Genomic DNA, 27,553 nt, shown 5'->3' with positions numbered 1-27,553 from the left:
TTACTGCTCCCAGTTTCTGTTTTTGGGATATGTATTAGAGATGCCTAGCTGACCTTTTAAGCCTACCAAGTCAACTACTCCACCCAGCTGACACCTAACTGGTCCCTTATCCATCTTCATTTCCATTATCCTACTTCTCAAAGAATTAATCCCTTTCCTTTCATCCATTCTGGCTCAGCCATTTCCCCACACTCTTCATGTCTTTATGATTGAGCCAATACTCCTCCTTTCGTCTCATTGTAGAGACAAGAAGAACAAACAGGGCTTGCCCGCATCCAGCTAAGCCAAGTCTGGCCTATATGGCGACCTTGGGATTGTAATTTCCTCACTAGCTGATTGAGAGCTGATCTGTATCCAGAAGGAGGTCTGTCCATTTTTTCAACTTCCTATAGCCACTGTCCTCAAGAGAATGGCATATTAAAAACACTTCATACTCCACTTCCCAGTTAAAGTAACACAGATTCTAGATATGAGTTCACTCAACCTATCCAAGTAGTTTATTACTGCAAAGCACAGACATGAAAACAATCTTCTGAAGAGAATAAAAACATTTTAAATGTTCTTAGAATCAAGAAGGTACAGGAACATGGAAATTTCACAAAAAAGTTGCTGATATGGTGTTTAAATCTCAAATTACAAATGTCATTCACTGTATGTGTCATACATTTATTTCATCTGCTTAAAATACACTTCAGAAAGGGCTAGAATAAGTCACTCATTACAAAGCACTCAACTAGAAACTTGGGTTTTGTTACAAAACTACCATATTATCAATGGGATTGCTACTTGGTTCAGCAGAAAGAGAAACAAGCGCCATATCCACAACCATCTCTGCTTCTGGGGTTCAGCAGCCACTAGGAGCCTAAGGTGTGGGCTTAGGCCCACGTCTAGCCAACCTGGCTTATGTGGTGACTCAGATGTTTTCCTCACTAGTTGACTGAGACCTAATCTGTATACAGAGAGGGAAGTCTGCCTATTTTAGAAGAAGAATAGAACAAAACTTGCTCCAAGTAATACAGGACTAGTGTAGGGGTATAAAACACTAATTTGAAAGTGCTAAACAAAGATGAAGACAACAATACTAAGGAACAAAAGTACTATGACTTCAGGTCCACTTGGGTTCACTGGAAAATTCTGAAAAACATATTTTTTTACAACTAACAACTTACATGACCTCACTGTCCAAATACAGAAATTGATGCCTGATGATCACTTTAACAGATCTCAATGGATATACCAAAATGAAAAAAAGGCCAGAGCTAATTTTATCCAAGATTAGAAGAAGGTGCATATAGTCTCTGTTTTAGTCATTACATGAATAATGGCCCAATTTTTCAAATGTTTTAAAAACACATTTCAGCAGACATATTTTTCATATAGAGACTTTTATCCTTTTAAATAATTTTTTTTTTTTAAATCGCTGGTAACAAATCTACGAATAAGCACTTTCCTCTAATATCTTACAAGATAAGACTACTTGGAAAGAACTAGCCAGTTAAATACACCATGATTTTATCCCTCTTTAAATTATGTTATCTGCTAAGTTTTTATAATTGCAATGATCTTAAATACCTTTTATGAGATACTTTACAACCACTATACTTTATTTTCAAGAAGCAATATGAACATAATCTAGGGTTACTAACTCAATAATAAAATTTTAATATAAAGAAAATAAATTTTCTTTTACATTAAAAACATGCTTTAGCGGTTAGCTCAGTTGGTTAGAGTGCAGTATTACAACACCAAGGTCAAGGGTTTGGATCCCTGCACTGGCCAGCTGCCAAACAAACAAAAAAACAAGGGGAAAAAAAAACAAAACATGCTTTAGGGCTCAATTTACAGTGAAAACTTTCATAGGTAGATTTATCATTTGAGATACAGCACCTATTTTTACCAGGAATTTTCTTTTGGACAGTTTAAATGTGCATAAATACTATACTACAACTTAAAATATGCTCATGTGAAAGAAGACTAAAATATCAATTCAGAGTTCTAAAACAACATAACTATCATTTTTCAATAACACTATCTGTTCAGGGCTACAAAATTTATATTTTTGTACACAAAGGATACTTGATGTTGCTCAAACCTCCCCCCACCCACACAAATACCGCAACAACAAAACCTGTACTACTGGTAATAGAAGAACTGGATCTGAAAGCTAGACATTGTTAACCTAAAGAAAATGCTATGACATAATAGCTGGAGGGGAAAAAATCAATCAAAGAACAAAAGAATGGAAACCACTTAAAAAATAATAGCAGAAGTAAAATTTAAAAGAGTTGTAAAACAGGGCATAGAGAAGAGAAAATGGGAAAGTATTCAACGGCAATAGAAGGCACTGATTCTGGAATCCAAGAATCCAAGCAAGAGTCTAGGAGAGGATTCGTTTTCATAAAGCAAGATTTATATTTTGCAAAATCCAGTCAAAACCTGAAAATTTTAAATGACTATTTGTATTATTTGTATTTCAAACTGAAAAAAACAAAAAACAAACTAATCTACATTTAAGAGTTATATAAAATTAAAAGACGGGTACAGAAACTAACACTAGCAAATAGGAGGTTAATCGTTAGACTGTTATTCTCTTTTGTGCTGGTATATCACCTTGCACAGTACACAAAGACCAGTTTAACAACCCCCTGTAAAAGATACCATAGCACAGCAGCTATGTCAAGTAACAGGCAGCTAAGGACCCTTGGAAAGCTTAACTCTCAACCTCTTTCCTGTGCTGGAGGCAAAGAAGCATCTGCTTAAGTAATAAATTTCCTGGGTTTTGTTGAGCTTCAGCCAAAATAGTCACTCTATATAATCAACATCACAATTCAACCATATCGAGGACCTGTGTAGCTAACATTTAGGCAGTCAGTTCTTCCTATGTGCCACTCTTATTTCAAATGCTTTACATGTATTATTTCACTTCATTCTCCTGACCGTACTGTAAAGGAAAAACTATTCTTTTCCTCATTTTACATATGAAGAAACAGCAATTAAGTAATTTTCAGCTGGGAACCAACTCTAGGTCTGTCTCCCTTCAGTGCTCTGCTCTTTACCACTCTGAAAAGTACTACATAGGATATATAAAGAAAATATTTCTGGAAGCTTATAATAAACATTCTAAAATGCCACGGTGATGTATAAGATAACAGCACTCTTAAAGCTCAAAGTAGAACATTTCATGGCTTAAAGCACACGCATACATGCACAAACAAAACAGCTTGTACATACCTTAACCACATAAATGTATAAAAAATAATGTGATAAAAAATTATTCATGTTAAAGTGTCTTCAAATGTCTATATAATTTCTTAATCTGATATATAAGTTTTATATCAGAAAGCAAAGTGAAGAATGGCTAAATAGGACTACTTTGTTCCTTGTTAATAACCACTGACTTATTTTTCATTAAGCATAAAATTGATGATGATAATTAGAAATGCTGAGACACAAGTGAAAAACTACATTATATATAAAGAACTATTTACTTTTGCACTCCCCTTCCAAAAGAAGGAAACAAAACAGGAATATAAAGCTGTTAGATGGCTTTCATTCTAGTGAACTGCTTTCACCCATGAGTCTTTCCCAAGTCCAGAGTCAGTAGTTGCAGACTATCTCCAATACCAGGTTGCTGTCCTCATTCACACCAATCACTTCATTTTATAGCACCTCAGATTCTTTGCCTATCAAATGAAATACTATCTGGTCTACCAATTTCATTCAGCTAAAATGAATGTTTGGTGATAGCCATGATGCTATGTTTGTAGAAGGAATTACCACTAATTGGATACTGCAGTGGTGTTGCTATTTAATTAGGTGAGTTAGGAGGGGTAGGAATGTGCAGTGGTACTATTCACAAACTACCATCACACCTGACTCATCCTTTGAGCCTTATACCTACTCTGGAAATAAGTCTGACAAGTATTATTAGGCAGACGGGGAAAGAAGTATTGGGTGGTTATGTGGCTAGCCTTATGTCATATAACTAGTTAGGGACAGAGCCCAGGAATACAATTTTCCCAACACTCAGTCTGGTGTTTTGTTTGTTTGTTTTTTAAAACTGACTGCTGACTCAACAGTGTGGCCTAATGGACTATGAACTACTGGGAGCCTATATTCTGAGTAAATCCAACAAAGCTATAAACGTTCTAAGTTGACAAATTAGGGGAATCATTCTCTTTTCTGACCTGAAATGTAGAGTTTATGGAATCAAATCATGTACCTTGACTTCTGGGAGCTGCATGACTTCAGGAAAGACTTCAATGCAATTGGAATGAGCAATAACGGTGTGCATGCGCCTGCAATTCATGATAGTTGTTGGGATGGCTTTCAGTTTATTCCCACTGATATCAATTTCTTCAAGTTCTTCCAGTTTTGCCATTTTACTAAAAAAGAAAATCCACGAGGGAGGGAGTTATAAAATAATTATAAGGCAATTTAAAAAGAAAACATATAATGAGAATCAAAAAAGGAATTTACTATAAATTTAAAGATTCACTTTTAATAGTCATTTTTACAAAGACCATTTCTGAGTATTGGTCCTTTCCTACTACAGAACAAAAACTACACACGCAGATTTTTAGGAGGAAAGAGACATCCATTTTCTTCTTGTTATCAGTTTGAAGAGGTGAAGTCAATAAATTAAATTGCCCTGGCAATGATCACTTTTCTATGTAGCTTAGTCTGAACTCCAATGAAAATCCACTTAAATGGGTCAAAAAACAACATCAATCCAATATAACTGCTTTACAAGGGCTTAGTTTGAGAAAATGATTTCTTTGTACTGGCACTGAAAACTCAAGGCAATGGAGTGAAGAACAGGGGTATAGCTCACATTAAGATATGCTTTTTTCCTCAAACCCCACTTCCCAAATTCCTCTGACATCATTCATGATTACAAGGTGGTGGTAAGGAGCAGGGGGTGTGTTGAAAGGTCATTCAGATCATCTCTCAGCCTCTGGCAGTGCCTGAATTCAAACTGGACCCAAAAGAAATTTCTCTCAACTCTTGCTAAAACATCTACAAAGAAGGACTCTCTCTAACCTTACCTTAATAACATGCTCTAAAGTAATTTAACACTTTCATTTAAGAATGTCTTTTATTGTTATATCTTCATCTATAATCTTAATCAATAATTAAAGGAGCCAAATAAAGAAAAATTTCAGAATCAGGGTTTCTTGCATTCTCTATAAATCTGGAGGAAAAAACAACCCCTCTACCTTTACCACTCCTCTGACCCTCTTTCTACCACTGGTGATGCTGAACTCCAAGAAGTACAGGATTCCCAGTCAGTGTAACTCAAACCTGTCATCTGAGTCACTTAGTTTATAGTTATTTGTATTTTTTCTGCTTGGTATGGTTTCATTTGTCACAATATACCTTTAAACTATTTAGCATGAAACACTTTATTATTTTTCTTTCTGTTATCTCTCAAATATAAAAGTTATCTTATTTGCTATGTTGAAAATAAATATGTGCCTAAGATACAGGAACAAAGTTTCTGCCTTATGAATCAGATCTTTTAATATTGTAAACATCCAGTATGATATCGGGATGTACTACAAAAAACATTGCATACACAGAGTGTGAAGTAATCCATCTATGATAGCTTGCATTTGTAAGAATAGTATTTAAATGTTATATTTTTAAAGAAATATGGAGAAACCAATGGGTAATGGGGCATACTCATAAAAAATGACTAAAAGTATGGAAAACAGGTTCAAGAAAGGAAAAGTTAAAAAGTTTACGTCTCTCAACACAGAAAGAAGGTGGACAAAAAATGACTTGATCACTGTGGCATGTTCTTTATTTCAGCAACCATCTCTTGAGGGTCAACCTTAGGTCAGACCTTGTGTGAGACATGAAGCTGAAGGAGACAAGAAAGTCACAGTCCTGGCTCTTTAGGAACTCAGGTCTTCCAGGGTAGCTATTGTGCCACATCACAACCTCTAGTGAGAGAGAAATTATAGCAACATGAATTTTAAGAGGTATGTAAAAAATTTCTCTGCACTTAGGGTGGGTGATTATGTCTGGCATGGGTCACTAGGGGGATATCCTCAGAATTAGAGCTGATGATCACTTATCCTGCAAGGTTTAGATATTTACTATCTGAAACAGGATGATGAGCCCTTTCAGATACATTACTGTTAAGTGATTAACCATATTTTTATACAAAAATACTATCTCTTCATGCCATAGTAAAGAAAAATACATAGAAATATACAAAAAAGTTTAATCATTAATATCAAATGAGGGGAAAAAATAAGAAAAAAACACATATATTACCAAAACCAGAGCGATACTTTAAGTCAACACATATTAGGGTCTTCCTCCTTCAGCAAGGACTTTGACAGCAGCAGAGGGAGGGAGGGCCAGTGTTACGATTTGGCCTCAATGTTGAGATGCAGTTACCAGCAGAATACCACAAGGGTTAGTATTTGCTTCTTTGATGTGTGCATGTGTGTTCCAAGAGTGTTCCTAACTTGTTGTATGGATAAGTGCCAATGAACTAGAAGCAGAGTAAATCCTCACAGTAGACTCTGTGTAGATTCACTCAAAGCTAGATATAATGCCACTGCTCCCAAAATGAGAAATTAAAATGAAAACAAATTAAAAGTGAAATCTTCTAAGAGCCATAATTTGTAATGTCAGATAGGTTCTATGCTTGTATAGGCCACCACTGCTTTATATACCGGGAGTAGGAATACAAAAGTTGGTAGATAAGAACCTTTAGGTTCCTAGTTTACATTCCCACTTATCATATTAGGTTAATATTATTGAAAAATTAATTTGACTGGTTAAGAAGAAGCAAAAGAAAAAATACACCTGCTAAATGACATATCTTACTTTATTTTTTATATTTTTTGTTGACTGACCAATAAAACAGGGATCTGAACCCTTGAACTTGGTATTACAACACCATGCTCTAACCAACTTAGCTAACTGGCCAGCCAACATACCTTATTTTAGAACCTTAAGAGCATTCTTGTGATTGCGTCTCTGGATACAGTCACATTAGGAAAATCAATACATTTCTCTTTAGCGAATGCTGATCATAGCTTGTATAAAAGACAATTGTGAAGGAAGGGGGAATAAGCTAATAAGCTTGACATTACCTGAGACACAGACATGTCACCTTTCACCTCTCCCCTTCCTATGAACACATTTTTAAAAATGCAATTAAGAACATCACTTTATGACTCTCGTTTACCTTGCTGGAAAACTCTGAAGTCGGTTATAGGCCATGTGAAGGATCTTCAGATGAGGATGTCCTGTTAACAAGGGCACACATTTATCTGTGAGGCTGTTATTTGTCAAATACAACTCTTGTAAGATACTGTTTGTCTCTTCGGAAAGTGTGGCTGGAGGGAGGGTTTCCAGTTTGTTTGCAGATGCATTCAGGAATCTCAGGCTACAATGACAAAATGCAACAAAAGCCCCATTGATAAGCCAAAGCTCTAGTTTCGAACTCTCAACAAAACTAGAAGCTTTCTGACTGATACCAGGTATATTAGAAGCTGGGTTTAGAAACATGAATGAAAAGAGAGGTCCTGGATTCAAGGTGTTCGATTTAGCAGGCATACAGATCTCTGATCTACTATCTAGGATAAACACAATAGCTATCTAAATGTATTAAATATAAACAGATATAAAACAATTTTTATGGCAGCACAAAGGTGAGAGGAAGCAATTATTTTTAAAGCTGATGGAGAGTGGAAGAGAAAGTGATATGGTAAAGTTAATATTCTGACTTTAAGGAAGAGAAAAACAACTTCCTGTTTTTTAATAAAAGGGTTCTTATAGTAATAAAACAATTAGGCATTAGATCACAATACAACTAAATCATATCATGCCTAAGTCCCTTTCAGTATGATGTCCAAACCACATTTTACTGATATACATTTACAACTGCAGGAGATAATTTGCTCTGTATTAAAATAACAAAATACTATATAGCAATGAGAATAAAGAGCTACAACTCCATGCATCAACAGGATGAATCTCACAAATATAGTGCTGAGTGAAAAAAGCCAGATACAAGAATCACTGCATGATACCATAACTATAAAGCTCAAAGTCAGGCAAAACTAATCTATGGTAAAAGAAGTCAGGGTGGAGATAACTCCTAGGTGGGTGAAGGTAGCATTCAGGAGAGGGCAACTCATGTTTCTAACATCATAATGTTCTGTTTCTTGGTCTGGGTGCTGGTTACACAAGTGTGTTCACATTAAGGAAATTTGTCAAGTGCTACACTTATGATTTAGCCACTTTTCTGTATTCATATTATACTTCAGTAAAATTTATATTAAAACAAATGAGCAACATAACACATATACTGCCACAGTTTCCAGATGACAGAACAATAAAGAACGGTTATATACATTCTTTATAAAATATTAACAATGGTTATAAACCTAAGATGACTGAAACTGTCAAAACTTATATAACCCTTAACTATGTTTCACAGTTATTGCAAAACATAGATAAATGCGCAACACGATGCAGGGGAACAGCAACAGAATCTTTGCTGTGATCAGGTTCCAAATCACTATGAAGGGATGAAAGGACAGAGCAAGGATGGACTGTGCACAGGAGTCAGAAATGCCCCTCCCAATTCACAATGGATGTTACTGTGCAGCTGCAGCAACTAAGAAATGGAGTGTGCTTGACACATGGGACTCCTCTGCGAGAGTTGGTAGGGTCCAGTCTGCCTTGACTCCCCACCCAATAATCTAGCCTGTTAGTGAACCGTGTAATCCTCTCATTTCAAAATCACCTGGGTTTGAAACTTTCAGCATTCGATTCAGGACTATTCTGCCATATGTTAGGAAAACAGAATAAAATCTTCCTTAAAAAGGAAGAACATGGAATACCAGGTACTGTTATTTTTCGTTGCATATAAAAAGGCTTTATATTAGAAATCCTCTCCAGGACTGTCATTCCAAACTCTCAATCCACTAACTTAACACTCCTCAGTCTTGCACACCCCACACATGTGTACATACACCAATTCCACTACTTATCTGAGGAAAATCAGCTTCCTCAAAATAGAACATTTTCCATTAAAGAAACACAGTCCGCTGACATTTAAAAAAAAAAAAAAAGGGACGTTGGAGAAGGGCTGTACAGACCATAAATAGACATGGGAAATTATAGTCGTGTGTGCTACAGAGAAGAAAATAAAGGTCATTCATGCAGTTTCTGAAATGGTTTGAACTAGGAAGGAAACCAGTTTCAGCACCATAGTTCTGTAAAATATTTTCACAAATCTGTTTCTTTAGGTCCCATTTATACCACCTGACTTAAATTTCCTGTTAGGAATTTCTTCAGTGTAGATTTAGAATAAATTAAAATATAAAAAATAAATTCTAATGCCCTGAAATATCATGGACTAGGGTTGGCTGGGAAACCATCTGACAATCTCATTAAAATACAATTCTCTAGGAAATAGATAGTTACAGACACATGAAAAGAGAAGAGAGAGAATGAATTCATGAGTGCTGGCATAATTTTAGGCCAGGAAAAGAGGGAATGTCATTTTTAAAACATCAAGTGAATGCTCATCTGGAAAGCTGTCAAAGGGACTCAACCTCTCACAGCATTTGAATGAAGGGAAGAAAAGTGATCACCAAGAAGATTTATCCTCTCATTTTTCTTTTCTTTTTTTTTTCTTTTTTTCTTTTTGAAATTTACCTGTACTTATGGAACTATATATTCTCTATGCAAAATTAAGGGGAAAAAAATCCCTCATCATATCCCTTCAGGAAATGAAACTAAGCTGAATCTGTATGGGCTGGTTCCAAAGGACGTCACTTGAACTGTATAAAGTCTGACCAACTCACCTTGTTAGTTAATGGCCAAAGAGCAAACAATTTGACTAAAAAGATTTTTGACTATAATGTTCTAAGGAAAATTAAATTCAATACCCATCCTCTTTAGAACACTCTTCCCACAACCTCGCAATGTTTCAGCAGGAGACAAATTGAGTCAATTTAATGGTCTAGGTGCCATACTTCCACCAAAAAGAATGACTACTTTAATTCTGCAAAATTTGTCCAGTATGAATAACAGTTTTACTCAATAAATAAGCTTTAGAACCTCACTCCCTGCTTTCAACCCTATAAAGCTAAATTCCTAAAAGCACTGAGTTTGTTCTCAACTATGATGTAACTATCCTCAAGCTTCTCCCTTACAAATTTTTGTAATAACTATACAAAAAGATTTTTACATGCCAAGAGATGTTTCATCCATTTAACTTTTTTCACTACACAACCCTCTTCTAATTAGAGAACAAGCAATAATGTACCATTGCTTTCTTTTCATTCGTAAGATGCTTTATAGAGACCACAGCTCTTTCCTATTTTCTGTCTCATCTGATTCTCCCATCATCCCTGAGACAACCCCCCTTGTATTTTACAAAAGACAGAAACTGAAGCTGAGAAAGTCAAATTGCTTGGCATTGGTTAAACAGTAACTAGTGGCAGAGCCAGCAATAAAACCCAGATCTCGTCAGTCTCAAGAGTCCACTGTTCCCTAACACATCTATCCAGAATTCGAGCAGTAAGAAATAATAATAATAATAATAATAATAATAATAATAATAATAATGAAAATCTTTTCCTGAGGACATTTACATAGGCCCTTTTCTCCAGAAGAGCTAGAGGTCGAGCAAGATACTGGCTGTGTAACATGAAGAACACGTGTACACAGCACTTCAAACTCAATCCTTAAAACAAGTTAGCACATAGCCCAGTACTCAAAAACTTTTCTTAGCAGAAAGTGTAAAAGTCATAGAGAAAAGACACACAGATATGGCTCTTGCCCTAAAACATCTGGAAGGTTGCCCCTAACAACAGTAAGACAAATGCATTTCCTGCTTCTTGAGCAACTGCTCTGTTCTTCTGTCTTGGCACATTCTGTCCATCTGGCTCATCTAGGTTGTTTTGTTTTGTTTGCTTTTTAATAATTTCCAGCACACCCTTAAATTTTACAGCCAAATTCTGTCCTTGAAACAGAGAACAGCATTTGGTACCATAACAGATTCGTCTGTTTGTAGGAATACCGAGCATTCTACATTTATATATAATTTTTCTGGAGATCGGTACTGGGACTTGTATTCAAATGGTTAAGACTGTTTAAGCCCACCTAAACTCTTCTACTTTTAGAAAATCTCCTGATTTCTATGCCCAAAATATGCCAGAATCATCAAACAAAACACTCTAAATTTCTTGTTATTACAATTTCATCCACCTTCACAAGGCTCACAGCTCTTAAAGCAGGGGCTTTCAAACTTTTTATGAAGGTAACCAAGAATACAGAATACATTCTGCATGACCAATCAGTAAGCGTGCAAGATATACATGTGCTACTGCAACAAGAGTCATAAAATAATACTTAACATTACTCTGTGATATACACCAACATTCTCTGTCTTATCCAATTTTTTTTAAGTGCTGGTTGTAATGCACTACATTAATGTTATACCCCACTAAAGAAAAAAAAGGACCACAATTATTTATTACCTAGCAATACTACTTACTAGTGGGGATTGCAAGTGAAGGAAAAGTGCATACAATCTAACATAACTCCCACCACCATTATTTTGTAAGATCTGAGAATCTGCCTGGCTTGGGCAATAAAGACTATAAGCCTGCAGAGTAAAGGAACAAAAATTGTACAGATTTAAGAACTGTTGAACAAGAACTAAAAAATTAATCTCAAAGATTAATGAAAATTAATTAACACTGATGCAATACTAAACCACAGACCTTATCCTAATTGTACCAGTTATCCCACTAATGTCTTTTACCTGATCCAGGATTCAACCCAGGATCCCACACCGCATTTTATCATCATGCCTCCTTTGTCTCCTCAGTCTTATTTGTCTTCAATGACCTTGACAGTTTTGAAGAGTACTAGACAATTATTTTGTCCAACGTGTCTCAATTTAGGTTGTTTCATGTTTTATCATCATTAGAATAAGGTCATGTGTTTTTGACAGAATTGTGCCCTTTCTTAATGCATAAAACTAAGAAGTACATGATGCCAATGTTGTCTTCTTAGCGATACTTACTTTGATCACTTGGTTGAGGTCTGCCAAGGATCTTCACTGTAAAGTTACAATTTTTTCTTTCTTTTGTAATTAATAAACTTATGGGGAGATAATTTGAGACTATGCAAATATCCTATTTCTCATATTTTTGCCCACTAATTTACTCTTCTTGCTTGCAACAATCATTTCTGTGGTGTTTGCCAAATTGTGATTTTTCTGTTTCCATGGTTTTCTACTTACAGTTTATTAATTGGAATAATACAGTATTATTACAGTAAGAGCTGTACCTATTTATTTACTCGACTACTTATTTTACATCAATATGGACTTATAATTGTTTTATTCTACCAGATATAATTCATTACTATCATTGAGCTTTTGTTGCTCAAATTGTCCCAGATGTGGCCACTGGGAGCTCCTTCATGTTGGCTCAGATGTCCTTTGACATGCTCTCATTGTTTCTTGAACATTTCTTTACCCTCAGGCTCATTTTGTGTTTACCCTGATCTAGCCCTAGAACCAATTCTGCTTCCAAGGACCCCTGGTTCCTTTTCTGGCAACCCCTGGTTCCTTTTCTGGCAAATGGTACTTAAAAACCAACCTCTGGGTGTTAAATATACTCACTGATAGAGAATGTCACTGCTTCTAGGCCTTCTCAGCAGAAAGAATTATAACATACATGTTCAGATGTCTGGTAAGGTTTGTTTCCCCCTTGTGTTTTCCTGACTATTCTTAAATATTTCTTTTTTCCATGTAAACTGTAACATCAATTTGTCTGACTCCATTATAAAAGCTTTTTGGTATTTATATAAGGACTGTGTTAAATTTACAAAGTAACTTTAAAAAACTGCTCTTCATGATACTAAGTTGTCCTATCCAAGAACAGAGAATACCTTTCCATGTGTTCACATTTTGTGAAATACAAAAGTGTTTTAATGTTATCTTCATACAGCTTTTGTACATTTCTTTTTTTTTTTTTCCCTAATCTTCCTTGATGCTATTTTAAATGGGGTTTTTACTACAATTTAATGTGTCCTCTAATGGCTATTGTTTGAGTATACAAAGGCTTTTGATTTCTGCATATTAATTTTATATCCTGCTACCTTACTCAAATGTTCTATTATTTGAGTTAATTTATCAGCAATTCTCTATGGTTTTCAAGTATTCTATCATGTTAACTGCAAATACTTTATCTCCTCTTTACCAATTCTCATGCTGCTAATTAATTTTTTTTTCTTGTCTAATTGCATGGCTAATACAACTAGTACAGTATAATACTGAATAATAGTGGAAATAGTGTGCATTCTTGTCCTGTTACTGATCTTAACAGAAATGCCATTGGGGTTTCCCCCACTAAGAAAGCACCTTTAGGATTATGGTGTGTGTGTCTGTATAATGTTAAGGAAGTATCCCTCAATACCTACTTACTTTTTTTTTTAATTAACAGCTTTATTGAGATATAATTCATAATTCACATGTGGATACACCACATTTTGTTTATGCATTCACCAGCTTTTGAATATATGGGTTGTTTCTATTTCTGAGGTGATTAAGTTCAATAACATATATTGATGTATCTGATGTTTGGTCTCAACCCCGCCATATTTCATATTTGCTATGTTTCCCTCTTTATAAGATATATATTCTTCTTTAATACATTACCATTTGTTTTTAGTATTTAAGGAAGTTTGTACTTTTGTTCTCATGGTGACCTTTGTACTTATGCCTTATTAAATAACATTAGTCCCTTGGACTTTTTTAAAATCATTTACTATGTGGCTCATCACTTTTTGTTAGAATTCAAGTCACGCCTGTTTCCTATATAGCAATCAATAAGCTCCTTCTATGTTACTCTTTCTCCTTTTTCCCTCTTCCCATTTTTAAGCTACAATATTTTTACTTTGTCACCAATTACAACTTTTGTATATTAATCTTCCACCCTCTTCCCCACCTAAGTTTTAGCTTCAGATCTATATTTTTATATACCAAAATGCTCACCATCAGTCATTCTGCTAAAATTATACTAGTCATTTCTACGTTGGATGAAGTTCATCCACTAGTATATCACTGTCCATAGAGCTTTCTGTCTAGACAGAAATGTTCTACATCTTCACTCTCTACCATGGTAGCCATTAGTTACATGTTACTACTGAGAATCCAAAATATGGCTAATACAATGGATTAACTACTACTGGATTGTATTTTTGCTTTCTTGATTGTATATATTTTTAATTTTAATTCATCTAAGTTACTAATAAAACTCACTAAACCACACATTTCTAAAAGGGTGAACTTTACGTTATGTGTGTATCTAAATAGCTACCTGTGGCTAGAGGCTCCAAATCAGATTGAGCAGCTCTAGTAGATTCCTGGAGAAGGAATCATGGGTGCAGAGATATGTAAGTCCTTAAATTTTTTTTAGTAACAGCTTTATAGTGATAGAATTCACATACCATAAAACACACCCTTTTAAAGTATATGATTTAGTAGTTTTTAGCTCATTCACAAAATTTGATAACCATCACCACTATCTAATTCCAGAACATTTTCATCATTCAAAAAAACCTCCATACCCACTAGTGGTCACACACCATTTCTCCCCTTCTCCCAGCCCCTGGCAACCACTAATCTACTTTCTATCCCTATGGATTTGCCAATTTGAACATTTCCCATAAAAAGAATCATGTAGTATGTGTCTTTTTGTGTCTGGCTTCTTTAACTTAGCAAACTGCTTTTGAGGTTCATCCATGTTGTAGCATGTACCAGTACTTTATTCCTTTTTATTGCCAAATAATATCCCACTGTGAATATACACAGTTTGCTTCTTCATTCATCAGGTGATGGACATTTGGTTCTTTCCATTTTCTAGCCGTTATGAGTAATCCTGTCTGAACATTCATAAACAAGTTTTGTGGAAACATATGGTTTCATTTCTCTTGGGTATATGCCTAGGAGTAGAACTGCAGGGTCATTGTAACTTTATGTTTAACTATTGAAGAGCTGACAGACTTTTCCAAAGTGGCTGCAAAATTTTACATTCCCACAAGCAGTGTACAAGGGTTCTGACTTCTCTACCTCTTCTCGAACACTTGTTATTGCATGTCTTTTTGATTATAGCCATGCTAGTAGCTATGAACTTGTATCTCGTTGTTTTGATTTACATTTCTCCAGTGACAAATGATGTTGAGCATTTCTTTATGTTTGTACATTTCTTCTGAGAAATGTCTACTCAAATCCTTTGCCCATATTTTCATTCAGCTATTTATCTTATTGTTGAGTTGTAGGAGTTCTTTTAAATCCCTATCATATATTTCTGCAAATTGTATTTTTACTTTCTTACTTTACTTGTCTTTTGAAGCACAAAAGCTTTAAATTTTGATGAAGTCCAACTTATCTATTGTTTGCTGTTGTTGCTTGTCTTTTTTGGTGCTTACACTGTTTTCTGTAACTTAGATATTAAAAGACACTTAGCTTGATATAAAAATCTCACATCATACTTTTATCAAGTTTTTAAAAAATGCCGCTCCATTATTACCTTGCTTTGTACAATGTTTTTGAGAAGTCTGATGACAGCCTAATATTTGCTTTTTAAAATTATTTGATCTTTTTGCTGGTAGCCTTGAAGAGTGTTGTCCTCAAAATCTAATCATTTTACTGTAATAAGTCTCAAAGTTGAATATTCAGAATATAATTTTTTCCAGGTACCCAATCAATAGTTTTTTTCAAATGTATTTTAAGATCTTGTGTTGGTTGCTGGAAAAACTCCCTGGATCATAGTTTTAAAGATTAATTCTGTTCCACTGCTTTGTCTTTTTTATTTTTCAAGAACTCGACAAATGTTATTCCTTTTTGGTCTGTCTTCCATTTCCACTAATTAATCTCATTTTCATTCTTTTTATTTTCCTGCATTTCTTTAATGCCCCCTATTTGAATCTATTCTCCCTTGGGCACCTTGTAACGTACTCCTCATTTTTGAATAATTGCCATTCTCTTCTGTTTTCTGAACTCAATTACCTCTCTTCCCATTCCATGCTGTCAATTTTTGATCTCAGTTTCTTAATTTTTTTTTCTTTTTTTAATATCCCAAAATGCTAGTTTGAGTATATAGTCATGGATTGCCTAACAACAGAGATAACGTCCTTAAGAAATGCATCGTTAGGCAATTTCATCATTGTGCGAACACCACAGAGTATACTCATACAAACCTAGATGGTGTAGCCTTCTACATATGTAGGCTATACGGTATAGCCTAATGCTCCTACGTGAGGAATGCACCGCACTATGACCACCACAACTTCACTAGACAATAAGAATTTTTCAGCTCCATTATAATCTTATGGGACCACTGTTGTTTGTGCAGTCCATTGTTGACACAAACATTGTTATGTGGTGCATGACTGTATTTAATTCTGCTTGGAGTGTTTTCTTACAGTTTCCTTTAGCTTCACAACAGATTTTGGCAGAGGGAAGAATATTCCACAGTGAATGTGTGTGATTTTTGTTTTCTCACTTTTGGGAGTAATAACTCAATATGGATCTGTTCATCTTTTTTCCTACTCATTTTTATGGTACCAGGTTGTTTTTTTACAGGATTCCTAGTTCAGTGGTGTCATCTTCTATCAGCATAGCAAAGTCAAGATACATGAAGAGATTTTTGTTTGTGTTGAGTAGGGAAGGGTTGTACATCCTCTGATTGTTCTGGTTCACTTTGTTTTGTAGGACCTTTAGATATTTAGATATTTTTGCATGCTGCTCCTTCAAGTTGCACACACTTTTACCTAAGTTCGAGGTGGTAGTTGGAGAGCCATCTTAGGCCCCATTGCCAGCTCCTTACTTCTCTCTTCTGCAGTTTTTCTCATTCTGCCTTTCCTTACACAAAACTTCAGGGTGAGGCAAGGGCAGAGTAGAAATATAAGAGACTGCTACCTGGGATTTGGTGTTTATTTTTCTTTTATTTTTTTATACTTTACCCTCTCACTGAATTAAGATTGAGACCTAACACACTCTGGAGCTGTCAAAGGAGCAACATGCTCACGGAAGATGTTCTAGGTCAGTAGTATGCAATCTGGCTTGCACCTCAGAATTATCTAGGGAGCTTTCATCAGTGCAGATTCTCAGTGTCAACCTTCACATATTCTTGTTAAGTAAGTCAGGTCGAGGCCTCAACATTAAAGTAAAAAAATTCTGACTGGCCAAGTTGGGAATCACTGTGGTTGCAAAAACCTCTGTCCTGATGCATTCTAGCAGTTTCTGGGGGTGCACACTCACACACCCCTCCCACTGGTGTGGTGGACTTGACCATCTCATCCATTTTGTGGACAGCAGAAAGTGGTGGTAAGGATTATCAAAGCAGCTTCTCAGAGTATAAGGAGGACTCGTGATAATCCATTAATGGCTTCTTTTAAGGCTCAGGGCAATGTTCACAGCCGATGTCAGGAGTGCTTAGAAACTTCTGGTTAAACTCTTCTGGTATGTTCTGGCTAACAACAATGGGGTATGCCACCAGAACTCTAAACCCTGTCAAGACCATGTACTTGGCCTCTTTCCAATGTTCCACCCCTCCCTTCTCCAGGACTGAGGTAGACCTTTGGGAAAAGGAGGAAGAGGGTGGGAGAGAAAAGGATGAAAATTCTCTTCCTCTTCATAGTGTTCTAAACCCTACTAACTGAGTCTCTAGTTCTGAAAAACTTGCCAGTTGATTTTGATGTAATAACCCTGGCTAAGAACCACTACCTTAAAATATTTGAGAAATATAACACTTGAAAAAGTATAGATGGGATGTATGTGATACGCAGAAATATCACTAGACTCATATTCAATTTTTGTATTAAGATTCTTCTTTTCTAGATATCTACTTGTTTCAGCAGTAGTACCTGTGGTCACCTTTAGCTTCCAGTGTGTTCAGTGGTATGATTCCTCCACAATGGAATCATGGAGGAGCCTTTTTAAACATAACAATTCCCAGGCTACCCCTCTAAAGTCTGACTGAGTAGAGCTGAGATAAAAGCCAGGAATCTGCAAGCTTGATAAGTGCACTGGGGGATTCTGAAGACACACTTTGAGAAATGCTGTTTTAGTCCACTGTGGCTCTCAAACATCAGAACTTAACAAGATAGCTCTGTTCACTAAAAAAAAAAAGTGTAGGCAACTTAGTTCTTCAAAATGCCAGAAATATCTGTCTTTGCCAAAAGGCACCAGTTGTCATGGTCAATCGATCATGTTCTTCTAAATTTTCTGTTCCCTTTTAATCTCTTTGATATTTACACATATTCTATCTGAGTCACTAAAACGTATGGTCTGTAATGTGACTAATACTTTTGGGATATTTAATAAATAAAAACGAGCAATTACCGCGAACCTCATTAGCACATATATTCCCCCCATTGCTGCCCCTGGAAATACCTTGTACTACGGATAAAAACAGACCTGGATGCCCACCCTAAAGAGGGATCTACAACTCTCCTTTAAAGGGTCCGTTTTGGCTTTTTTAATTAAACTGACTTCAGCAGGAGAAGCTGTCTGGCCATCAAATGCATGTGCAGATGCTAGGTGGACAGGGAGTCTGCCACTGCCAAGATTTCAGGAGGGAACAGAAGGACGCCAGTACCTCTGGCAGTGTCTCATCCACTCTAGTGACCCATGGGGAATATCTTCCTCCACCCCTGCCCATCTGTTGATGACAACCAATTATCTGATACTCTTTTGGGGTTTCCATCAAGAAAATCCTCAACTCTAAGCAAAAGGAGGTAAGAAAAGAAATCCAGGCCAGTAAGAACCAGATTAGAGTATGTGCCAGCTCACCCAACAGAACCAAATCCTGCTCTGATCATAAGATACAAAATCACAGTCAACTTCTCAGCAATATATGATCCATCATATTTCATATCTGTCTATAGTTTTTGAGCTGCCAGTGAAAAGCAAATCAAAATGCACAGATCTCAAAGATGAATATGGAAAGTAAACACATAAACTCAAATTGCTGATTCACGTCATAAGAATTTTAATAAAATTGGTCTCAAGTTTTCACAGGAAGATGAAAATATTACCTAATTAAAAGTAGATTCCTCTCTCTCTCCTATTTGGTTACCAGATACCTTCCTGCTACCAGTTATAGCAGATTAATGTATACTATTCTAAAGTAATATTTAACAGACAACATCATGTAATTAAAACCATGAGACTGGTTTTAGCAGGCAAGATTCGAAGCAAAGAAAAATTCCCAAGAAAGTATGTTAAAATTTGGTCTTCTGCTCTGTGTCCAACAATGCATGTTTTTCTATCAGTTCTCTTGATGCTTCTAAGCACAAGTTCTACTTTAGAGCATGAACAAAACCAAGTTAATTTATGAAGACTTGTATTTAGGACCTTTCCTCAGTTACATAACCATAGAACTGGTAATAATGATTTATCACAAAAATATATAAAAAGGAACAACCATATATTTTCAAGATTTGTATTATGGAGCAAACTGAATAGAGGAATTGAAGCAAAGTTTCATTAATGCTTGCAGCTCCTTGCCAAACACAGAGCTATGTTGTATTATACAACAACAAAGTATTGTTCTTCATATCATAAGCCTAAATTATGACAGACCAACCTTACCATTTTCAATCTCTTCTATCCTCTTAAACTTACCTTTTATTACGGTTTATTGTGTAGTTATTTTATACTCTACATTAGCTTGTAAGCTCCTTGAGGGTAAAACCTGTGTTTAGTGATTTCTCAGTACCCTAAGGTATTCAGCACAGTGACTTAAACCTATGAGGACAGTAAGATATTTGCTGTACTGAACCGTGTAAACTAGAACAAATCACAACTGAAACCACCTGCAAGAAACATTTATCAAAGATTCTTTTCTAAAATATTTTACTGTTTTTCATGTTTTTGGGGGTAGACCTGCTTCAAAACTGTCAGTACTAGTTTCTTCCTTCCCCTAAAACTCATAAAACCAAATACACAATACCTGTACATTTTTCTGAATGTAAATTATACCCCAATAAAAAATATATACCAAATTTTTTTTAAAAATTGGTAGGTAAAGTCTCCTTTACTTAGGTTGTATGAAGAAGATAAATAGAAGTATTAACCCTTTAAGAAGCAGTAGTTTGGTAGAAATCATTAGAAAATGTTCTGTTTCTCTTATTTTCTAATAAGTGAAATAACACAAAAATGTGGTTTAAAAAGAGCTAATTAATTTTCACCCTACTCCTTCACAACCCTATCTGCCAGAGATAACCAACTCTCAACTTTTCTTTCTGACTCAGCATCATGTCTAGATCAGTTGCTATAATATGCTAGAGATGTAGCTATCATACTGGTTGGGAAACAAAGGCACGGAATGTGTCTTCTTGAGAAAGTTTCTTACTTCTGTCTTTTTTGGTCATTTGTTTTTCTCTCATAAAATAAAAACAGAATACTTGCTCCTTCTACTTTATCCAATCTCTTACTCCGGAACTCTCCTGTACCAACCAGTAATACATTTAGCACATCTGCCCCCTCTCAAGGCCTTCAGAAGCTGGCTAATTCCTTCCATAACAGTCCCTATTTTCCAAACTGTAGTTGGCTCTAGATAGGCCAGTCTATTTGAACTATGGGGATATCTGCCTAAATGTCTTTTGATAACACTGCTACCTTAGTTTATACTGTTTCAAGATAGCAATGTCCTCTTCCAGTGACTCAACTCACGTCCTAATTTTTCCACACTGCATTACTAGAAATACTCCGTCCAGTTCACACAATCTTTCCTTTTCAAATTTGCGGGCTCCATTTGGGAAATGCACAAAATAAACAAAATGAGAAAACTGAGTTATACAGTGACCTGCCCTCGGTCACAAAGTCAACAGTGAAGGCAATGGTTCTCAAACCTAGGAGTCACAGCAGCTGGCTAGTTAGCTCAGTTGGTTGGAGTGTGGTGTTGATAACAACAAGGTCAAGGGTTCAGATCTCCGTACAGGCCATCCACCAAAAAAAATAAAAAGAAAAGAAGTCAATCCTAGGAATCATCAAAATCCCTGCGGAACAACCTAAAAGTACAGTTGCCCTCACTCAAATTCTTGTCCAAACATGTCTAAACGTGGAAATACAGTCTCCTCAATTAAATGGTGAGCTCCTGCAGGGATATGTTTTCCTATCCTCCCTGGCATCAAGTATACTCACTGACTACTTACTGATTGCCCCTAGAGAGTGAAAAATAGAAATGTCTTTTTAAAATCAAATCCTCAGAAATGAATAAAGAATTATCATTATCTACTGGAGATTCACTATTCACCTATTAGTCATGAACTTCCCAGACTTGGACAGATTAAGAAATAGTTTTATTTCACTCGACTCCTAAAACATGAACCCATCTATTTATTTGGTTCTATAGATTCAGTGTAGACACCTCTAGGGGAACTAGTGAATTCTCATTACAAAATTGCACCCAAATTTTGCCTAGTTAGCCTTATGAAAACATAGATTACAACATGTTGAAAACAAGGTTACAACATAATTCTCCACAAAAGAAATCAAATTCTACAGTATTCGCAATAACAAAAAAGTGCATGTCTAGAGCTACCCGTCTGCTGCCCACTGTTACTTCAATATAAACATAAAAAACAAGAATTCTTTAAATGATTTTGAAATATTGCACTTTTGGTCAGAAGAATAACTCAGCAGTGGACAATTATAATGTGACAATCCCATTTTCTCACGATTTTATTATTTCTTTACAATTATTCCATTAGGGATCCACTGTAAATTATATAGGTACACTAGGTATAATTTTTTTTTTTAAATGTGTAAAACAGAACAAAAGGAAAAGAAAGGGAGTGCTAGAAATGTTCTGTATCTTGCCTTGGGTAATTGTAATAAGGATATACATACACAGGGATGCACACATATATATACACACACACACACACACACACAAATTTATTGAGGAGTATGCTTTAGAGTTATACATTTTACTGAATATAATTTACATCATCATAATAAAAGGAAAAGAAGAAAAATATATAAAGCCAGGAGTGAGAGTAGAATTTAAAATTCCTTAAATTTTCTATCGTTCATTAAACAAACATTTGTTGAGCATCTCTCCCTTTATTCAGGACATGGTATGAGACACTGAGAATAAAACTATAATTAAGACATGGTCACTGGCATCACAGAGCTAATAATGTAATAGTGCAGAGAGGCAAGTGAACAAAAAATTACGATGCAGCACGTGATGCATGTTAGGACAGGAGTAAGCACAGGGACTTGAGAACACGTGGTGGGATATCTGTTCAGCTTAGGAGAGCCACACAGTTCCTAGACTGCTGCTTCACCCACATAACACCACACATGCTAAAACATATCTAAACTTACCCCTGTCTCTGAATCAAAATAACTTATTCAAATGCTTAGTGATACAAGTTATTTAGAAAAGTTTTGTTTGTTCAAAAGAAAATAATTCATTTAAATGTGAGGGGAAACTGCGGTAAAGATAAGGATAAAAAAAAAAAAAAAAGAACCAAGCAAACTCTAGGAAAATCCATTTCTGTCACCAAGTCACAAATATGTGAAAGCAGGAACAGAGAATCATAAGATAATTAAGCTAATTATCTTCTAATTGCCTGGAGCAGCCTGCACAAGTTCCAACCAGGTAGCAATACAGTAGGACACTTCTCACCCTTGTTTTACACTTGCATCCCCACGACATATGTTTATGCACATGGTAACCTACATCTCTCCTGGAAACAGTGAAATTAATCAAGAATCTAGAGGATAGCCCTGCCTCTATCCCCTACAAAATGGTAAGAGAAGTGGCTGGTAAAACCAGTTTCTTCATAAATCTAGGATAGACGGCAATCAGAAAGTTTATACAAATGATCTCAAATCACAGAAGACAAAAATGCTAACAAGGGGGTGTTTCACAGAGTCAGATGAGTACCCAAGACAAACAAGCCACATTACCTGTCAGCCTTCATCAGAAGGTGAGGTGGCAGCTCCAGGAGCTGGTTGTGCTGTACATCCAAGACCTCCACCGAGGTCCTTTCCAGCCTGTCTGGGAGCCTTGCCAACTGATTGTGTCCTGCCAGGAGTTTCCGGAGACTATTATTACAAAATAACCTGTACAAAAAGGAACAAAAGAAGGCCACTTACTTAGAGGAAGTTTGGGGTAAAGATTAAAAAGGAGTAAGAGGAGGAAAAAACCTTAAAATGATCTCTCCAAAAGTCATAAATTCATGTAGAGCAACTGCAAGTTCATTTTAACATAAGCTCATACTTGGAATAGTTAATATTTCAATGTTTTCCATACTTAAAAAAAAGAGGATGGGGAAAACTATGAAAATGGATACTGAGCAAAGCAGCTCTTCGTAGTGTAAAACAAGTTTCACAGAAGTAGACAGATACTACATAGATCAGTCAAATCTTGTCAGATTCACAAGGCAAGCTTTAAAAAGTTGTATGCTTCTCCAAGGTAGTCTTGTACTGCCCTAGAATGCTAGGTGTTTTACCCATAAGAGATTCTGAATACACCTAAGCAATCTTTACCTACAGGATCAACATTAAATAAAGTACACTTCTATTCAATTAAAATTTTACAAATGCCAACCAAGAAAATGTCATGCTTTTCCTCAGTTGCATTTCACAGTCCTAATTGTTACTCCTTTTCCCTGCTTCTCTGTCTGTACATTTTTGTTTTTTCTTTGGTTTAATTCCAGACCAAGGTAGAGATTCTAATTCTCCTGAAGAGAACAGAATGTACTTAATCCACCATTTTCTTGTTTGGAAGCTTGGCTGTGTTCCTTTCAAGTGTTTTCAGAACTATAACAAACGATGAACACTTTGTTAAGCTAATGTAAATCTGCATTATGACCACTCCAGGCTTCTCTAACAGCTGTAGAGAATAAACAACGATGTGCCTGGTATATACACAGACATCTGGGGGCTGTGGAAAAGTGACACTGTAATGTGCATCCTGCTCACTTTAGAATGAGAATTCACTCACTGTGAATTTCGCTGCTGTGAAAGAGCTAGGCTTCCTCATCGACCTTTTGTTTTCCACCATTCTGACCTCACTCACCAATGACCCCATTGTTTTAATTAATGCATTCATTTTTAATTTACAAAAAAATTATGGATACTTACGGTGCACAACGTGATGTTTTGTATATGTATACGCTGTGGAATGCCTAAATCAAGCTAATTAACATACACATTATCTCATACCTATTTTTTTGTGTGTGATGAGAACGTCCCAAATCTCTCAGCAATTTCAAGAATAAAATACATGGTTATTTAGTCACTAGGGTTATATAACAGAGCTCTTGAATTTATTCCTCCTATCTAATTGAAATTTTGCATCCTTTGATCCACGACTGTTAAAAATCACCATACATATGGCATAACTTCATTCACTTAAAATACTAAAACTAGAGTCTTTGCTCACAAAGATGCTAACAAACTGTCTCAACCCTGTGACACCATGGGACACCATTGAAGATAACTGACTTTCCAAGTTTAGATATGGGTGTGATGACAAATTACTCAGGCCAGTCAGATTACCCATGCAGTCAGTCTTCACAGGGCAGTCCCTGTAACAGTCACACCAACCCATTAATTCAGCATTTGGTTCATCATAAACATCTATATATTCTTTGTCCTTTAACACATAGATAATGGAAAAACAGGTGACGAAATCTTTATCTTGATCTTTCCGAATAAAAAGTAGATTTGATTAACTACAGGATGAGTATTAAATGCTAATTATTAGATTTATTTTAATTCTTTTGGATACTGTTTAAGCATTAAATTACTTTCTTTCCCTTTTATACATTTCCACTTTCTAAATAATAATTTCTGCTTTATCAAAGCCTTCACATACACAACTTAGATTTTTTAAAAAGTCTGAATATTAAATCAAGATAAATGGATCACTGTCTTGCCTGAATATCAACAATAGGGCTCACACAAGTTTCCAACTAAACACCATAAACAAGAAAACAATACATATTGTTTTTCTCCCACGTGTTACACACACACACAGAGTTTAAATTTCTTGACAATAGAGCATTTGGTATTTGCTTTGAATAAGCATTTGTTTAGATCCCAAAAAAAACCTGTACTGATGAACAACAAATCTAAGATTAATAAACTTTGAGAAAAATTGGAAAAAATATCATTATCTTGTATTTGTATGCATGCGTGCACGTGTGTATGTATGTATATATAAAATGTCTTTGTTGCATGCCTACAGTGAAACAGAAGCCTTAGCCAATATGCTATCTGTTGGAGGGGAGAACAGAAAAAAATAGGAGGAAGGATACAGTAAAAAAATTTTTCAACAAATTTTTTCCCCACTAGTAGTAGTCTGTTTCATTTTTGCTGTTCCTCTTCTAAAAGGGTTAGGCACAGACGCGCACACATATCCCCTTCTAGATAATGGTGATGAGCTACACTGGGTCACCTACATGCTCAGTCAACATAATACCCTAGAGCAGAAAGCATTTTCAAATGGATCAAATTTACAGGTAAAATGAATGGCTGTGGAACAAAGTGAAATTAACCAAGCTTTTCAGGGACTGAAAATGTAACTCAGATTTCTTTTATGAGAGCTATGTTCTAACACAATGTTACCCAACAGAAATATAAGCCACATATGTAATTTTAAATTCTTTAGTAGTAGAGAATTCTCCCATCCTATTTCCTTCTCCCTTTCCCTCTCCCCCTCACCCCCCAACTGCTCCACAACGACATCATAGAATGTAAAAAAACTAATATTAATACATTTTTTTTTAAAAAAAGAAAAAAATTCTAAACACCATTGACTGCATGACTTTGAAAAGTCTGCCTGAGAGTCAAAGCCTTACTCTCCTCTTCACTACATGAAGAAAGTTTAGAACTTGAAGACACCACAGGGAGCAAAAGATACCAAATCAAATTTTAAGACAAACCTTTGAAGGGGTTCATAATAACAAGTTAAACACTGAATCAGCAATTTTTTTTTATATTGCTTGTCTACTTTGAGATTCTCTCACTTGATCTGCAATACTTACCGGGCAGGAAGTTCACATATTTGATTATGGCCAATATCTAAAACTTCTAGCTTTCGGCTTTCACATACCCACTCAGGCACATTTTCTAGGCGGTTCCTAAATACAAGAACATGAAATTATTATTTTTTGATTGAATTTGGCCTCAAATATGGTTCTAGATTTAAAATAATTGCAAAGAATAAAACTTTAAATGAAACACCAAAGTAGAGTGAGTATAAATCAAAAGGATATGTGTATTCACTTTACTCTAAAAGCAAGATAAATTGTGATAGGGAGAAGAAATAAAGGAAAAATAAGAAAATACACAGTTATATCACCTACGTCATCTTAAAAGTCTAAATAAAAGAAGTCTAGTTCCCAGAAATATTTCCTTATGAAGTCTACGGACACATGCAAATACAAGGAGAGGATGTCTGACATTGTAAAACACACACACACACACACACACACTAACAGTTAAGTCAAAAAGTCGAATAACCATAACACAGTTTTATTTTCAAGTTTACATTTTTACCCTTAACATTAAAATACTTCACAGCAGTTGACAACATGCAAACACAGCTGTAAATAAACGGGAAGAGTGAAAAGCAATTTTAACATGGCAGCAGTGAAAAGGTGCACTGACAGTTTAAGACTCAAAGACTTGATTGAAAACATCTACTTGAGCATCAGATGATAATTATAGATACTAGAAACATGTGAAATACTCTAATAGTGACTTTAACTATTAAATGAATTGGCCATTACTTAGACAAATCTACAATATTTGAAAGACTCCTAGTCATACATGGTTGGCCTTTTACCTTCTTTTTAAGTATGTGAAATGACCAACCACAAAGAATCTAAAATGGTATGTGTATTATAACTACATTTCTTGATACACATATGAACAATTCTGTGTAAATATGATGCTTGGGACAAGGACTGTAAGATATTACAGCAAAATGGAAAATAGTTGTAATGTTAAGGTAGTGGTATTATGTGTGATTTAAAGATCATTTGTTCTTTAATTTTGCTATTACATCAACTTTTCAATTAAAATGTAGAAATAGAAGGCATTATTTTCAGCTTAGTAACCATATAGACACACACAGTTCTGGCTTTGAAGTCCTAAAGATTGACACAATTATTTTATTTTATAGTACTTAACCTCTAAAACATCTCAACAGGACAAAAGAATGAAATTATACCTTACTAAAAGCAACCTTAACATTAAAACTCCTGTAAGTGATAAAATAACCTGTAACTTTTAACTGAGGAACTGTCAGGACCTAGAAAACACTATGATAGATGATGGCTTGAGAAGTGGATGAGGTAGAGGATGTTACAATGAAGATTCTGGACACGAGGCTACAAAAGGAAGACGATTATCATTTAAGTGGCAGAATTCAGGCATAAGCATTTCACAAGAGTTTCCAATTCAGTCTCACTTAGGGTTTTCAATAGGTACCATTTGCCAGTTACATTCTATAAATAAAAG

At 35.5% G+C, this 27,553-nt stretch overlaps 1 protein-coding gene across 1 annotated transcript in view; it reads right to left on the bottom strand.

The window, feature by feature from the left end:
- PHLPP1 (PH domain and leucine rich repeat protein phosphatase 1) overlaps positions 1-27,553 on the bottom strand; it is a 218,585-nt gene that overhangs the window by 25,426 nt on the left and 165,606 nt on the right. The window contains exons 9-12 of the mRNA XM_063076825.1: positions 26,074-26,169; positions 22,988-23,143; positions 7,211-7,411; positions 4,223-4,385 (exon numbers count right to left, since the gene is read on the bottom strand). Of these exons, the coding sequence (XP_062932895.1) occupies positions 4,223-4,385; positions 7,211-7,411; positions 22,988-23,143; positions 26,074-26,169 (616 nt within the window). The remainder of the gene's footprint in view (positions 1-4,222; positions 4,386-7,210; positions 7,412-22,987; positions 23,144-26,073; positions 26,170-27,553) is intronic.

The sequence above is a fragment of the Cynocephalus volans genome, chromosome 13 (genome assembly GCF_027409185.1).
Source record: "Cynocephalus volans isolate mCynVol1 chromosome 13, mCynVol1.pri, whole genome shotgun sequence".
NCBI classification, from domain to species: domain Eukaryota; kingdom Metazoa; phylum Chordata; class Mammalia; order Dermoptera; family Cynocephalidae; genus Cynocephalus; species Cynocephalus volans.
The sequence above is the reverse complement of the archived record's forward strand: the minus strand, read 5'-3'. Positions and strand labels throughout refer to the sequence as shown.